The sequence below is a fragment of the Haliotis rubra genome, unplaced genomic scaffold, assembly GCF_003918875.1.
Source record: "Haliotis rubra isolate DU_JTF1 unplaced genomic scaffold, ASM391887v1 Scf838, whole genome shotgun sequence".
NCBI lineage: Eukaryota > Metazoa > Mollusca > Gastropoda > Lepetellida > Haliotidae > Haliotis > Haliotis rubra.
The window spans coordinates 187,670-204,928 of NW_025767566.1; the positions used below are offsets into that span (position 1 = coordinate 187,670).

The window sequence follows — 17,259 nt, forward strand, 5'->3', positions numbered from 1 at the left end:
ACAATATCCATGTTTTATCATCTGAGATAATCAGTGACGACCTTTGTCGTGTGATATGGAATTGTCATCTTGCAGTTGTAATTAATAGAGCAATGGCAGGATGATAGTGTTCTCAACACATGACTTCCCAATTAAATATCCATTCCCAATAACCACATCAGTGCACCTTTCCTGAGCCAAGGGTTATTGGTACATTGTATCTCGGTTGCCACCACGTCATCAACAACATTTTGTCAAGTGTGGAACAGAGGCAAAACCTTGGTTCATCTGGGGCGGTGGGTAGCCTAGAGGTTAAAGTCTTACGCTGTAGACCAGGCTTTAATTCCACGAATGGGTACAATGTGTGAAGCCTATTTCTGGTAATACAGCTGGAATATTGCTAGAAGCGACGTAAAACCAAACTCACTCACTCACTCACTCAGACTGCCTCCGTGGTGTAGTGGTTAGAGCGTCCGCCTGGAGAGCGGTAGGTTGTGGGTTCAATCCGCAGTGATCGAGCTGGTTTGTACTCCGTGATCAAATCACACAGATATTGTGGAGCATCTTCAGACAGGCATCGATACACATGACACAAGATCTTATAGCTGATTCTCTGTCAGATGGGCAGCCAGTGTAGGTCATGTAAGATACATACATTGATATGTTTGCAGCACGTTAGTGAGTGAAGTTTTATGCCGCTTTTAGCAGTATTCCAGCAATATCATTACAAGGGACACCAGAAATGGTCTTCACACATTGTAGCCATGTGGGGGATCGTACCCGGGTCTTCCGTGTGACAACTATGCTAACCCTACCACCCCTGTAGTGCATAAAATAGGGAATTGAAAATATATGGACAGCTCCCATAATAGCCAAATGGAATTTGTTTGTTGTTTAACATTGAACTCGGCAATATTCTAGCTCAAAGACAGCAGTCTGTGAATAATTGAGTCTGGACTAGACAATGAAGGGATTAACATCATGAGCACCGATAGACACTTAGTACATGTTGGATACAAATTGATAGAGTTATCTTCTCTCTGAAGGAGATATTTTTCGTCAACAAAGTCAGCATACCTGACCACCTGAGCCAGTTTGTTACGTGTTACAAAACTTCTATAGGTGGCATTAGAAGGTAATATTTGAAGACGAACAAATTTTTAGATTGACAGCTTGCTTTAGTGTATAATCAAGTGATACACTGCGTTATGCACAAGGAGAATATATTTATTTGAGTTTATACAATTTAGGAGGTGGATGTGTGATGACATTGCTGTTAGATGTTGTGCTTATAGAGTGACTGTGAGTTTAGTTTTACACCGCACTCAGTAATATTTCAGTTATATGGTGGCGGTCTGTAAATAATCGGATCTGGACCAGACAATCCAGGGATGAACAGCATGAGCATCGGTCTATGCAACTGGGATAAGATGACATGTGTCAACCAAGTCAGCAAGGCTGACCACCTGATCCCGTTAGTCGGCTCTTACAACAAGCATGGGTTACTGAAGATCAATTCTAACCCGGATCTTCACGGGGTGTTTATAGATGATAGCTAAGAAGCCATGAAGACAAAGGGTAGGAACGGGTTACTGTTGATTGGCCTTGAGTAGATGAATGGTGCCAATTGCTGATGTAGTGGTTTGTCCTTGGGGCTCCCACCATCAAGGTTCATGAGGGCGCTGACATCGCTACCTCCTAGTTTGCTCCAGAAACACTGTCCACTACAATATCACTAATCACCTTACATCGCACTATTGCAATAAAGAATTAGTCAATCCAATATGTCTGTTACCTAAAGCCAGGGTTGCTGAAGATCAATTCTAACCCAGATCCTCGCTGCACCAAACTAGAATGTATGATGTGGTGTACCTTAATAACACCCATCTTGGATTGGAACATTGCACATAGTCTGTCTCACAGTCCCTCAACCACATCATTTTTCTTCTGCTCAGCCCTTTCTGCAAAGCCCCAAATGAAGCAGGGCCCTTATTCTCGAAACGTTCGTAGCCCTAAAATTCTTAACTTTGATCGTAGCCAATGTGTTAAGAATGGGCTTAAGAAGTTTGTAGGGCTATGAACGTTTCGAGAATAGCTACCCAGGTCTAGATTTCCTGAATCTCCCATCTCACTGGGGTTCCTTTTCAGTTTAAATTAAAAATTATTTATATTCAGAGACTAAGAATTAGTCTACATGGCAGAGCAAAACATGTTTTTAGGCAGCGTAGACATAGAGATGGCCACAAATGACGAGCTTAAGATTCCTGCTGTGCATGCTGGCTGCCCACACTGAAAGCTGAGTCCATGTTTTTTTAGAATATTTACCTTTAGTCATCAGAAAACTAATTTCACAATTGTAAATAGATGCTAGTCTTTGGGTTCCTTTCAGTAACAAACGAATAATTTATGAGTCACAATGAAGTCAAAACGAAAACATCTGGGCAGGTGAAGACACAAGGAATAACAAACTGGTTTATAGGAGGTCAACATGGCCGACGTAAGGCAACCCATGCATAGGAGAACCAATGACTGGTGGGTGGGAGATCAAAACACATGGTTTTTAATTACACAATGCCATTTAGAAAGTGGTCAAATGTAACATATGTTATATTTTGGATTACACTTTCTTAGTAAAGTACAGATTCTAGTACTTTTTGGAAGTCGCGGTGGCTGAGCGGGTTAGGCGGCTGACTTTGTGTGCTGGCGATTAGGTGCCTGACTCGGAGGGTGTGGGTTCGAATCCCAAATATAACATATGTTACGTGTTTTTTGAGAAATACAGAAAGACCAAGTAGATGCTTAATACTAACTAGATTCCAACCAGCATGCAGCCGGCCACTCTGCAAGTAAGCTCCATGTTACTTCATAATGTTCAAGTTTACTCATCAGATGAAAAATCTTCAATTAAGTAAGACCCATGGTTGTTGTTTTTTTTCTATATAAAAAAATGATTCAATGTATGAAATTCAATATAAGATTCACAATTGGGCAGTAAGAACAAAACAGATTCTTGTATTAACGTTTCTTTGGACCGAACTATCACGATGGAGGCAGTGAAAAAATGAAGCCTGGATCAATAGAATCATGTTGGTAGTAAAGACTTGTCGGGCAGAATTGTTATTTTCTCACATAGTGCACACTTTAAGGTAACACTCACCCACATTCTTGGTGCAAGTTTGGGGAAAGTTTGCTGTTTCAGAAAACCTGTGCAGGTGAACCAACAATAGATAACCAACTGGTCAGTGAAACATAACTAAACATGATGATCTATATGTTCTGTTGTATTTACTGTCTGCTAGACATTGTTTTATGTGCAGAGATTTAGATGACCTTGTGTATTTGTCTCGTGAATTCAGATGGAAAGACTCGTGAAGATCCAGGGTTAGAATATTGATTTTCAGTAACCCAAGCACGTCTTAAGAGGCGACTAACGGGATCGGGTGGTCAGACTCGCAGACCTGGTTGACACATGTCATCGGTTCCCAGATCGATGCTCATGCTGTTGATCACTGGATTGTCTGGTCCAGACTGTTATTTACTGCCGCCATATAGCTGGAATATTGCTGAGTGCGGCATAAAACTAAACTCACTCAGATGGAAAGCACGGCTGTACACACATTTTCTTCCCAATTTGCCAATGATTCATTTTTAAAAAAACACCTGAAAAGTGTTACTGCAGTGATATGAAGAAAATGTATCTAAAACTCCTTCATCAGGGGTCAGTAGGGTAGCCTAGTGGTTAAAGCATTCGCTCATGACACTGTCGATCCAGGTTCGATTCCCCACATGTACAGTGTGTGAAGCCCATTTCTGGCGTCCCCCGCTGTGATATTGATTGAATATTGCTAAAAGTGCCAAAAAAACTAAACTCACTCACTCATTCATCAGATGAGAGGCGGTGGGGTAACCTAGTGGTGAAATCGTTCGCTTGTCACGCCGAAGGCATGGCTTCAGTTCCCCACATAGGTACAAAGTGTGAAGCCCATTTCTGGTGTCCCCCCACCATGACATTGCTGGAATATTGCTAGTAGTGGCATAAAACTAATCTTAACTAAACTAAGCTAAACTCACTCACTCACTCTCTCTTCATCAGGTGAATGGAAGCTAGAAAGCAGGTAGCTATACACATACATGTGAAAACAATTTGTAGAGTGTCCAACTTTGTTAGACTGTCACTTTTTGTTTCTTTCACAAGTACACATAACGTTATCCGCTGCCTAGTTTTCATTCACCTGATGAAGGAACTAAAATATAACCTGAAGCATTGTGTTCCTTATATTATCTAAGTTGACGTCCATAAATTTCACTTTTTCATTTTTCTGTTAGTTTCAAACCCTGTTGTATTTTATGATTAACGCAAAAACACAAGTCAACAAAAGGAATTCAGAGACGTTGTTCAGCATTATGATGCAGCACTAACCTTGACATCGTATGGTGTTGGTGATGACAATGATGATGGTGTTGGTGATGACAATGGTGATGGTGTTGGTGATGACGATGATGATGATTGTCTGGGATGATGATGGTGGTGGTGGTGGTGCTGCTGATGATGGTGTTGGTGGTGACAATTATGATGATGACGATGATGATGGTGTTGGGGATGACAATGATGATGATGATTGTCTTTGGGATGATAATAATAATAATAATAGGCCATTTATATAGCGCCTTTCCACGTCACAGGGATATGCTCTAAAGCGCTTCCTGAGCTAATGGTGATGATGGTGTTGGTGATGACAATGATGATAGTGATGATGATGATGGTGTTGGGGATGACAATGATGATGGTGATTGTCTTTGGGATGATGATGGTGTTGGTGATGACAATGATGATGGTGTTGGTGATGACAATGATGATGATGATTGTCTTTGGGATGATGATGGTGTTGGTGATGACAATGATGATGGTGATTGTCTTAGGGATGATGATGGTGTTGGTGATGACAATGATGATGATGATTGCCTTTGGGATGATGATGGTGTTGGTGATGACAATGATGATAGTGATGATGATGACAATGATGATGATGATTGTCTTTGGGATGATGATGGTGTTGGTGATGACAGTGATGATGGTGATGATGATGACAATGATGATGATGATTGTCTTTGGGATGATGATGGTGTTGGTGATGACAATGATGATGATGATTGTCTTTGGGATGGTGATGGTGTTGGTGATGACAATGATGATGATGATTGTCTTTGGGATGATGATGGTGTTGGTGATGACAATGATGATGGTGTTGGTGATGACAATGATGATGATTGTCTTTGGGATGATGATGGTGTTGGTGATGACAATGATGATGATGATTGTCTTTGGGATGATGATGGTGTTGGTGATGACAATGATGATGGTGTTGGTGATGACAATGATGATAATGATGATGATGGTGTTGGTGATGACAGTGATGATGATGATTGTCTTTGGGATGATGATGGTGTTGGTGATGACAATGATGATGATGATTGTCTTTGGGATGATGATGGTGTTGGTGATGACAATGATGATGGTGTTGGTGATGACAATGATGATGATTGTCTTTGGGATGATGATGGTGTTGGTGATGACAATGATGATAGTGATGATGATGATCCATTTAAAACGTGCATAATGCATGCTCAAAGTGCACAGAGCACATTTGTTTTGAAAAGAAAGCCAGCATAAAGAGTTTAGCCTTAAGACAAGTTTTGAACAGAGAAAGTTTGCAGAGTAGGGAACAGTGTTCCGTTGAGTGTCTGTAGCAAACGAGAACGGTCGACCACCATCATTGACTTTTTCTGCAATGGTTGTTGTGATGCAGATATATGTGATGTATGTGAGATTACCACCTGACAAGTAATCAGGAGCCTTGCCAGAACTACACGTGTGTGTAAAACTCAAGCCTGAAACAGATTCTTTGATGCACAGTTCAGGTCACCATGGCACACATGCAGTATAGGAAATATTTGAAAATGTTTATCAGTGTGTGATTTCACTATTTACAGTACTTGACTGGAAGTAATACGTTTTTCTTCGCATGACTTGTTACAGCATAAAGAGTTGTGTACTCATAAATCAGTTACGTAACAGTAATCATGTAATTGAGATTTATAAATAAAGGGAATGGAAAACAGCAATCATTCATGATTATCATCATGGGATCTGGTTCTGTTGAATGTATCTGATACTGAGTACTTTTTGTGAAAATATTTTATGGTACAACCAACATTTTCATGGTGCAGCCGAACCTATAAACCAGGTTGCACTTGGTGCAGGTGCTGAAAAACCCCCCAACTAAATCGCATCCTGTTTATGATTGAGCAAGACTGTTCTAACTGATGCACATTGGATGTATTATCTTGTAAATAAAATATTGTGGAGTACCAGCAAGAAGAGTGAGTGAGTGAGTGAGTTTAGTTTTATGCCGCACTCAGCAATATTCCAGCTATATGGTGGCAGTCTGTAAATAATTGAGTCTTGACCAGACAATCCAGTGATCAACAGCATGAGCATCGATCTGCACAATTGGGAACCGATGACATGTGTCAACCAAACCAGCGAGCCTGACCACCCGATCCCGTTATTCGCCTCTTACAACAAGCATGGGTTACTGAAGGTTCATTCTAACCCGGACCTTCATGGGTCCAGCAAGAAGGCTGGTGCAGGAGTTGGTTTAAACATCACCCACAGAAGGATGTTAAAAGTGAGCTGGGTTTTACACGGTGTTTTGCATATTCAAACAATAGCCCAGTGGGGGACACTGGAAATGGACTTCACACATTGTACCCTTGTGGGCAATTGACCCAGGTCTTCTATAGTCTGTTTGCAGTGAAAACGTACCGGTGAATTTCACTTTAAACAAAAATGTAAATCGAATACAGTGAAATTAAGATTGCGAATCCTCATAATTCTACTTTGCCAATTTAAAAATTATATCTTAGATTTTTATTCAACTTAGGAAAAAAGTTGTTTAAAAAACGATCATTGTTTCAAATCGCTTATATTGGTTTGTATTACAAGGGGGTAAGCGCAGTGGTTTGGAACAGTGAAACAAATGCACGTGCGGTACGTGATGAACGTTAACTTAGACCAACCCTCCTTGTTCTCGGTGTTTCATTTAATGTGCATACCCCCTTGTAATACAAACCAATAATAGCGATTTGAAACTATGATCGTTTGTTAAACAACTTTTATCCTAAATTGAATAAAAATCTGAGATTTAAATTTTGAAATGGCAAGGTAAAATTATGAGGATTCGCAATCTGAATTTCTCTTTATTTGATTTACATTTTTGTTTAAAGTGAAATTCATCGGTACGTTTTCACCGCAAACAGACTATACATGACAAGCAATTGTTTCTCCACTCCAGCCGGAGGATGAGAGGAACTATGGAATTTTCAATAAGATATTTCCTGAATTTCTGAGTTGTAGGAAACAGACACATTGGTCCAAGCTCACCTCAAAATCAAGCATAATACTAACTGACCTCCTCGAGACTCTGCTTAGCACAGTCTGTTAATACCAGGGATTTACAGGACGCGAATTCCTGCGTCCTATACACATAAGTTACAGCCCCCCATTTGTCTTGAAAGATGATAGATGGGAAAATGAAAACATTTAGATTTTTAGATTAGTTGTGTGTAAAAAGGCAACAAAGGATGGAACCGCCTCCGTGGTGTAGTGGTTAGAGCATCCGCCCGGAGAGCGGAAGGTCGCGGGTTCGATCCCCGACCGCATCATACCAAAAGATGATAAAATATGGTACTTGTTGGTCCCTGCTTGGCGCTCAGCATTAATGGGTACAACAAGGACTGGTCGTCTCGGAGTCAGTATAATGTCTCTCAGTGGGGTATTCATGCTTCACTGCGGCATGGTATCTCAGTAGGCTAGCACTATAAAACCAGCTTAAGGCTGGGCTAGTACAAGCAGCTGCACATACACATACACATGCACATGCACGTCGTCATATGAGCGAAATATTCTCAAGCACGACGTAAAACCCAATTTCACCTCACCTCACCTCACAAAGGATGTGACTTCATTCTTTCAACAATACTGTGATCCTTTGTTGAACAACATGGAGTGGGTTTAGCTTGGTCATTCGCCCATCAAGGACCCAGGCTCGATTCCACACATGGGTACAATGTGTGAAGCCCATTTCTGGTGTAACCTGCCGTGATACTGCTGGAATATTGCTAAAAGCGGTGTAAAACACACTCAACTCACTCTGTAACCTTTCCAGTCCTGAATCTGTCCGGTGGCCTCTGGATAACAAGAACAGACACGGATGTACCTATCTAGGAAGTGCAAGAAAATCAGGACTCATCTGGATCTTGTCACTACAGATGAGGGGCGGTGGGGTAGCCTAATGGTTAAAGCGTTGGCTCGTCACGCCGAAGACCGGGGTTCGAATCCCCACATGGGCACAATGTGTGAAGCCCATTTCTGGTGTCCCCTGCCGTGATGTTGCTGGAATATTGCTAAAAGCGGCGTAAAACCAAACTCAGTCAGTCAGTCAGTCACTACAGATGTTATAAGCCTGTTTGGGGGTGGTGCATAGCCCAGTGGTCAAAGTGTTTGCTTGTCATGGCCTGGGTTCATTTCACCACATAGGCAAAATGTGTGAAGCCCATTTCTGATGTACCCTGCTGTGATATTGCTGGAATGTTGCTAAAAGCTCGCTCACTCACTCACTCACTCACTCACTCACTCACTCACTGGCAATACCTTGGGACAATACATTAGCCTTATTATATATTATTGTGTATATTATTGGGCATAAATATTTGAGTGAGTGGAGTATTTTCTCCTATCGAACTTGAACATCGGCAGGATTACAAAAATGCTACACTGTTGGCGTTTAATTGTCATGGCCTGGGTTCCATTCCCAAATGAGTACAATGTATGTAGCCCATTGAAGGTGTCTCCACCCTGATATTGCTGGAATGTTGTTAAAAGCGGCATAAAACCATACTCACTCACTAATAAACCTGATAACAAAGTATGGGAAATGTTACTAATAAAAAACTATTACCATCTTAGTCCTACACATTGTTTTTTTAGTCCTACACATTAACTCGTGAAGATTCGAGTTAGAATTGGTCTTCAACAACCCTGTATGTATAACGATGCATTTCTTTTATCATTTTTATAAACAAAGAAATGAAAAATTATTTATTTTGTATGTATCCAAGAATTTCTTTAGACAATAAAGAGCAAAACCAATTGAAGTGGGTCAGTATCTGGGAGTGCATTATGTGAGCAGAATTCTACAGGTATATTGAAGGACCAGTCATTTATTCTTCTTTGTTGCGGGGGACATAGAAAAGAGTTCCGTCAGTCCGTGTGTCCGCCCGTACGTCCATCACACTTTGTCCGAAGCATATCTCCTAAACTGATGGTGATAGCTTAACCAAACTTGGTACACATATCAACCATGATCCCTAGATGTGCCTCCTGGGAGTTAGACCCAGATGCGAATTCTATTTTTTGCAGTTTCCATGGAAACATAACTTAGGCTGTGACTATGAGGATGTCATCTTGTCCGGAGCAGATCTCCCAAACTATATATGCTAGCTTCATCAAACTTGGTACATATGTCAAGCACGATCCCTAGATGTGCCTTTTGGGGTTTAGACCCAGATATGAATGTAATTTTTTTGCAGTTTTCATGGAAACATGACTTAGGCTGTAACTATGAGGATGTCATCTTGTCCGGAGCAGATCTCCTAAACTATTAGTGCTAGCTTCATCAAACCTGGTACACATATCAAGCATGATCCCTAGATGTGCCTTGTGGGGTTTAGACCCAGATATGAATTTTATTTTTTGCTGTTTCCATGGAAACGTGACTTAGGTTGTGACTATGAGGATGTCATCTTGTCCGGAGCAGATCTCCCAAACAATTATATATTACATGCTAGCTTCATCAAACTTGGTACATATGTCAAGCATGATCCCTAGATGTGCCTTTTGGGGTTTAGACCCAGATATCAAGTTTATTTTTTGTGGTTTCCATGGAAACGTGACTTAGGCTGTGACTATGAGGATGTCATCTTGTTAGGTAGTGATGGTAGTGCTCCTCTCTGGAGCAGATCTTAAAAACCTTTCAATACTCTCCTTCCACTTTGCTGTATACACTCCAAAACATTTGACATAATCATAACTAGTAGACATATTCATAAAGAGTATTTTGCCGTTGCGGGGGATATTGATGACTTTATCGTCTTGTTATTACCAATTCCCCACAATGTATGAAGCATATTTCTGGTGTGCCCTGCCATGACATTACTAAAAGCGGTGTAAACATTTTGGCTGTAGATCATCGACATGCTTCAAACAATGTTAGTCTCATGCGGATACATTTAATATTTAGACACATATGTGTGCAATTATTGAGACATTTTCTAATCTATGTCCAAAGTACATTTTACAAAATGAAAGTTCCAAAAACATACCACAGCCATGACCAGGTGTTGAGATTGTGCTGTAGATATTCCTAACATTAAGTGAAGACAAATAGTTTTGAAGTTGTTCCAAATTGTCAATCAAGTTGCCCAATATATTTGAGTGCTAACATCATTGCTTTTAACTAAGGTGAGTGAGATGAAGTGCTATTTTTAGACAGCCCCCTGCTGAGTGTTTCATGTCCTTTGATACTCAGTGTTGACTGCACGCCTCTATTTCTATAAGAGCACAATTTGGCAGTAATAAGTATCTTTTCTGAGGCAATCTGTCATTTTGTCTGCTTGTGATGAAATCTCGAAACTTTTCGTTTCCTAATCATCTAGATCATGTGCTAGTCTTCTCTGAAAAGACATTTGAAATAAGAACAGTGATCAGACTGATAGTATGTTTTCATCACAAGGGACATAACTCTGCACAGGGTAGTGCTATGATTGGGCAAAGACAAGCAAACTTGAAATGGCATGCGTGATAAGAAGATTTTGATATACCGGTAGACTAGAGGACAGTCTACCAGTAACTCACCTATACCAACATTGACGTATCAGTATTTAGTTGTAACAACTTTGTTTCAGACACGAAGATGAATGTACACTCTGAGTAACTCACATGTAACAACATTGTTATTTCAGACACGAAGATGAATGTACGCTATGAGTAGCTCACTTATAACAACATTGTAGTTTCAGACACGAAGATGAATGTACACTCTGAGTAACTCACTTATAACAACATTGTTGTTTCAGACACGAAGATGAATGTACACTCTGAGTAACTCACTTGTAACAACATTGTTGTTTCAGACACGAAAATGAATGTAGACTATGAGTAGCTCACTTGTAACAACATTGTTGTTTCAGACACGAAGATGAATGTAGACTATGAGTAGCTCACTTGTAACAACATTGTTGTTTCAGACACGAGGATGAATGAACACTATGAGTAACTCACTTATAACAACATTGTTGTTTCAGACACGAAGATGAATGTACACTATGAGTAGCTCACTTGTAACAACATTGTTGTTTCAGACACGAAGATGAATGTACACTATGAGTAGCTCACTTGTAACAACATTGTTGTTTCAGACACAAAGATGAATGTACACTGAGTAGCTCACTTGTAACAACATTGTTGTTTCAGACACAAAGATGAATGTACACTCTGAGTAACTCACTTGTAACAACATTGTTGTTTCAGACAATGTCGACGCAATCAGAAGATGCATCACTGCCAGTTTTTTCTCCAATGCTGCCAAGCTGCACTATACTGGTGTTTACAAGACAGTAAGAGACGAACACGTCCTTAACATACATCCCACATCTGTCCTCTTTCCAGAGGTTCCCCCTCAGTGGTGAGTAGACATGGAAAAATTTACCTCCAATTATTAGTCCTGAATCCATCCTCAATGGAGGGGCATGGTGGGCGATGTAGGGTGATCCAGCGAGCTTGAGGTGTCGGGATCGAGCCCACCTGTGACCGGGTGTAAAAACCTTGGAGTCAACTTTGTGTGCAGACTCTTTCAGTGTTGTCACAACCCCTAGTGTACAGTACACAACCCTGTGCTCTTAAAAGAACCCACAAATCTGTTGGTATACGACCAGATGGTGGCCACATGAATACGTGCAAACACCCAGTTGCGGGTACAGCAACAAGCAGTAAACTTGGACAAAGTACTGTGACTATGTGTCCCAGTCCACCCAGCTGTGAATGGGTACCTTGTAAGGATGAGAAAGCCTCAATAACTCGGTGCGCCTAGTGGCTGCAAGAGTCATATGCTCCCCAGGGAGTTGAGATTATTAATTTGATGTGACGTTTAGATTGACATCCAGTTGCGAGGTGAAAAAATACCAGCGCCTTGAGCATGTACTAGTTGCCTGGATAAGTGCGCTATATAAATATCCTGTAAGAATAATAATAACCTCCAAATATCAGTTCTTGTCCCCAAATCAGTACAGAGTAGAAATATCAACATTTTCATCCCAGTATCAGTCATCCATAAACAGGGATGGCAACAATAAAATCTATTTTCAGCTGAAAACTTAATATTGTATCATGGAATGGGGATTCAGGGTTTCTCAAAGGATTTAGACAATTCACAGAATTGGTCAATTTGAAATAAAATTGGCGGAAATCTTTGCATCAGCAGAAAATTGCCATTCATACATAATTCAGACCACAGTGGTAGGAAGAAAAACTATTTACACAGAATGAACTTTCTGCTTGATCTAGGTGGGAGCCAGGTAAGAGTTTCAGCTTGTACAAGTTTGATGTCTGACATTGTTGTGTTGTAGGGTGGTGTTTAATGAGGTGGTGCAGACTTCTAAGGACTTCATGCGTGACATCACAGTCATCAAACCAGAATGGTTGTGTGAGCTGGCACCTCACTTCTATCAGTTTGGCACGGTAAGTCACCTAATGAGGATTGTTGACAAAAAATATTGTGTAATATTTTTTTAGGGTGTGGTAATTACTTCGACTTATGCATCAACTTTGAAAACATGAGTAAGTGAGTGAGTTTGGTTTTATCCCGCTTTTAGCAATATTCCAGAAATATCACGGCGGGGGACACCAGAAATGGGCTTCACACATTGTACTCATGTGGGGAATTGAACCCGGGTCTTCAGGGTGATGAGCAAATGCTTTAACCACTAGGCTACCCCACCACCCTTGTGTCATACACGAGTAGGTGATACGGGATCTACTCAGTCCCAGAAACCCAATTCAGTGAGTTTTTGTTTTATGCCACTTTTAGCAATATTCCAGCAGTGGGGACACCAGAAATGGACTTCACACATTGTATCCATATGGGGAATTGAACCTGCGTCTTCGGCGTGACAAGCGAATGCTTTAACCAATAGGCTACTCCACCACCCAGCAACCCAATTCAGTCATCAAGAATTGGAGTGTACTTTTATCAGGGTTTGTCCATCTATTTGGAAGTGAGGATCCTATGATGATGCCAGGGACAGTCATCTGAGGTGCTGCAGTTGTAGAGTTGTGTCCCTTCGATGTGTCAGGAACCTATGAGGCAGAATGCCAGATTTGCCCAGATTGTTTTATGGACATTCCCCAAGTTGATTTTTGACCTGCATCAGGCCCCCATTTCCCATGTTGGTCATTGGCAGTGAGTCAGGTAACCATGGTAACCTGGCATGTTGTGTTGTCAGCAATGGCGGTCATTGTGAGCAATCTAAAACTAAAATCTGTGAAAGAATAGTTGTTTATTTATTCTTGAATTGTCAACAGTAAGATTATGAATTATGAATATTCGAATATGTTGCGGGGCGATGGGGTAGCCTAGTGGTTAAAGCGTTGGCGCATCACGCCGAAGGCCCGGGTTCGATTCCCCACATGGGCACAATGTGTTAAGCCCATTTCTGGTGTCCCCCGCCGTGATATTGCTGGAATATTGCTAAAAGCAGCGTAAAACTAAACTCAGTCAGTCAGTCAGTCAAATATGTTGCTGAAGTTCCATGTTTAACTTTCACTTCAGGAGCGGGAGCTTGCAAGTAAGAAGTTGAAAACTGACACCGATGATGAAGATGATTGATGAAGCTCAAGACTAGGAGATGTCCCAGCCGGACATACAGACCATCTCTCAGCTGTCATGCCGGACTAGGAACTCTGTCCAAGTTTTGATTGTCTGGTCAAGCTTGTGGAATGTAGACAAAGGGAAATAACTCCATTCACTCAAATGTTAAGCATGAGGAGCATCTTGTTTTTTCCCTTCAACTTAATGTGATGCGAAAACAAGCATTAATTTGTACAGTTGAATTTTTATTACAACTGGTCTAAATTCCAGTTATTGGCTACTTCAGTGAGAGGTGATTGCCCGTGAAGATCCGGGTTAGAATTTGCCTTCAGCAGCCCATGCGTGTCCCAAGAGGCGACTAACAGGATTGGGTGGTCAGGTTGACTTAATTGACGTGTCATATTGCTGAGTGCAGGGTTAAATAATAACAAACACACCTTATGGATGTTGATGTTCACTGCACAAATCTGAACTGTCTTCATGCTTGTTATAAGAGGCGACCAACGGGATTGGGTGGTAAGACTCACTACTTGGTTGACACGTCATCGTATCCTAATTATATAGGTCGATGCTCATGCTGTTAATCACTGGATTATTAGGTCCAGACTCAATTATCTACAGACCAGTGCCATATAGCTGGAATATTGCTGCGTGCGCCGTTCAACAACCAAACCAAACAAAAACCTGAACTGTCTTGTATCTTTTTATCACATATTTTTTGAGTCAGTCTATCACCAACTTGAACTGAGATTGCTAGGTTTGTCATTAAACAATTGGGTTTACAATAGGTGTGACTTAGTCACAGATTCTCTGATCCTAAGTGTTTCACCTCCATACTGATTAGTGTTGGGAATTGGTTGAAATCTCACAATTGATGATTGGTTCAATACCAACGACCAATCATTGAAAAAAAATTGGTTCGCGACATTTTTTAGATTTTCCTATTCAGGTTGTAGTTACAGATAAGTTTAAAAAAAACAACATTTGGTTCTCTGTTGTTGTTTTTTGAAACTGCACAAATTACATTTGCAAATTTCACATCCAGTGTAAAATGATTCAGTTCCAGTGTAACATAAACTTCCCAGATTCTTCAAGAAATATTTAGTCATGACTTTTCAGAAAGTGAAGTGAGTTTTCTTAAAATAAACTTTTCAAGCCCTGACAACGAGATATCTCATCAAGATTTCAAACTCTATTCAGTCATGAAAATGCGTTTTCAGATGAAAAATGTGAAGTGAGTTTTCTTAGAAATCTTCAACACGTTTTCAGGGGACACCACTGAATAACGATCATGACTGGTTTATCTGGATGTCTCTCAACTATGCCTAAGATTGTCATTTCAAAGCTGTCTGTATTACAGCTGTAGGGATGTTCCAAAGGGATCGTGGTAAGCTGTAGGGATGTGTAAGCTGTAGGGATGTGAGGATGTAGGGATGGTATAGCTGTAGGGATGTGGTATGCTGTAGGGATGTGATGCTGCTGTAGGGATGTGGTATGTGTGGTATGCTGTAGGGATTGCTTGTGGTCGCTTGGCCACTGCGATGCTGTAGGGATGTGGGATGTGGTATGGGATGTGGTATGCCGTATGCAGGGATGTTATTTGTAGGGATGAGGGATGTGGTATTTGTAGGGATGTGGTGTAGGGATGCTGTAGGGATGTGGTAAGCTGTAGGGATGTGGTATGCTGTAGGGATGTGGTATGCTGTAGGGATGTGGTATGCTGTAGGGATGTGGTGTGGTAGCTGTAGGGATGTGGCAAGCTGTGTAGGGATGTGGTATGCTGTAGGGATGTGGTATGCTGTAGGGATGTGGTATGCTGTAGGGATGTGGTAGAGGGATGTGGTATGCTGGTGTGGTATCTAGGGATGTGTGGTAGGATGCTGTAATGTGTGTATGCTGTAGGGATGTGGTATGCTGTAGGGATGTGGTATGCTGTAGGGATGTGGTATTAAGCTGTAGGGATGTGGTATGCTGTAGGGATGTGGTATGCTGTAGGGATGTGGTATGCTGTAGGGATGTGGTATGCTGTAGGGATGTGGTATGCTGTAGGGATGTGGTATGTAGGGATGTGGTATGCTGTAGGGATGTGGTGTGTAGGGATGTGGTATGCTGTAGGGATGTGGTATGTGGTATGCTGTAGGGATGTGGTATGATGTGGTATGTAGGGATGTGGTATGCTGTAGGGATGTGGTATGCTGTATGCTGGTATGCTGTAGGGATGTGGTAAGCTGTAGGGATGTGGTATGCTGTAGGGATGTGGTAAGCTGTAGGGATGTGGTATGCTGTAGGGATGTGGTATGCTGTAGGGATGTGGTATGCTGTAGGGATGTGGTATGCTGTAGGGATGTGGTATGGTAGCTGTAGGGATGTGTAGGGATGTGGTAAGCTGTAGGGATGTGGTATGCTGTAGGGATGTGGTAAGCTGTAGGGATGTGGTATGCTGTAGGGATGTGGTAAGCTGTAGGGATGTGGTATGCTGTAGGGATGTGGTATGTAGGGATGGTATGCTGTAGGGATGTGGTATGCTGTAGGGATGTGGTATGCTGTAGGGATGTGGTATGCTGTAGGGATGTGGTATGCTGTAGGGATGTTGTAGGGATGTGGTATGCTGTAGGGATGCTGTAGGGATGTGGTATGCTGTTCAAGACTCAGTCACAGTTTGTTTGTCTATTGTTTAACACTGCACCTAGCAATATTCCACCTATATTTTGTTGACCAGAAATCACATCTGACCAGATCAGCCAAGGAAGGTAGGATAAGGGCTCTATTTTGTCCCTCTGCAATTTTGTTCAATCTTAGTTAATTCCTTCAAATATTTGAATGACAACTATTGGACACAAGTATAGATTAAATGAGTGAAAAAGATGATTCTTGTAAACTCCAACTCAAAATAGGAATGTCACAATCAAACAGGCGTTTTCACCAGGAAAAGAAAATCAAATAAGATCTACCTCTAAGATCCGTTTTCACCAGTAACCTCTAAGATCCGTTTTGTAGACACATTTTAGTCTTGCCTATACACGTATGTTATTATCTCAAAACATTCACATGTTGAAATGAGCAAAATTGAGGAACAAGATTCACATTCATATGAACACATCTGATAGCTTCCACAACAATTTCTTAATCTTTTTTTCTCATTTCTTTATTTATACAGATCCTGTGTGTGTGCCTGTGCGCCAGAGGGCCGTTATCTTATCTTCTAATGTGTATCTGTTCCTGAACTATAGCACTGTCACTGACCATTGTATATATCATCGTCATCAACAGGCAATAAACAAACGACAAGACACAG

At 41.2% G+C, this 17,259-nt stretch overlaps 1 protein-coding gene and 1 long non-coding RNA gene across 2 annotated transcripts in view; both read left to right on the top strand.

Annotated features, from left to right (window-relative positions):
* The window catches only part of LOC124262428 (probable ATP-dependent RNA helicase DHX35), a 126,797-nt gene extending 111,893 nt beyond the window's left edge, over positions 1-14,904 (top strand). The window contains exons 23-25 of the mRNA XM_046696915.1: positions 11,630-11,783; positions 12,724-12,835; positions 13,926-14,904. Of these exons, the coding sequence (XP_046552871.1) occupies positions 11,630-11,783; positions 12,724-12,835; positions 13,926-13,982 (323 nt within the window). The 3' untranslated portion in view covers positions 13,983-14,904. The remainder of the gene's footprint in view (positions 1-11,629; positions 11,784-12,723; positions 12,836-13,925) is intronic.
* Positions 14,905-16,133: 1,229 nt separating this feature from the next.
* LOC124262435 lies at positions 16,134-17,254 on the top strand. The gene is made up of 2 exons (XR_006894587.1): positions 16,134-16,318; positions 16,351-17,254. It is a non-coding gene; the product is annotated as an uncharacterized LOC124262435 (long non-coding RNA).
* The last annotated feature ends 5 nt before the right edge of the window (positions 17,255-17,259 follow it).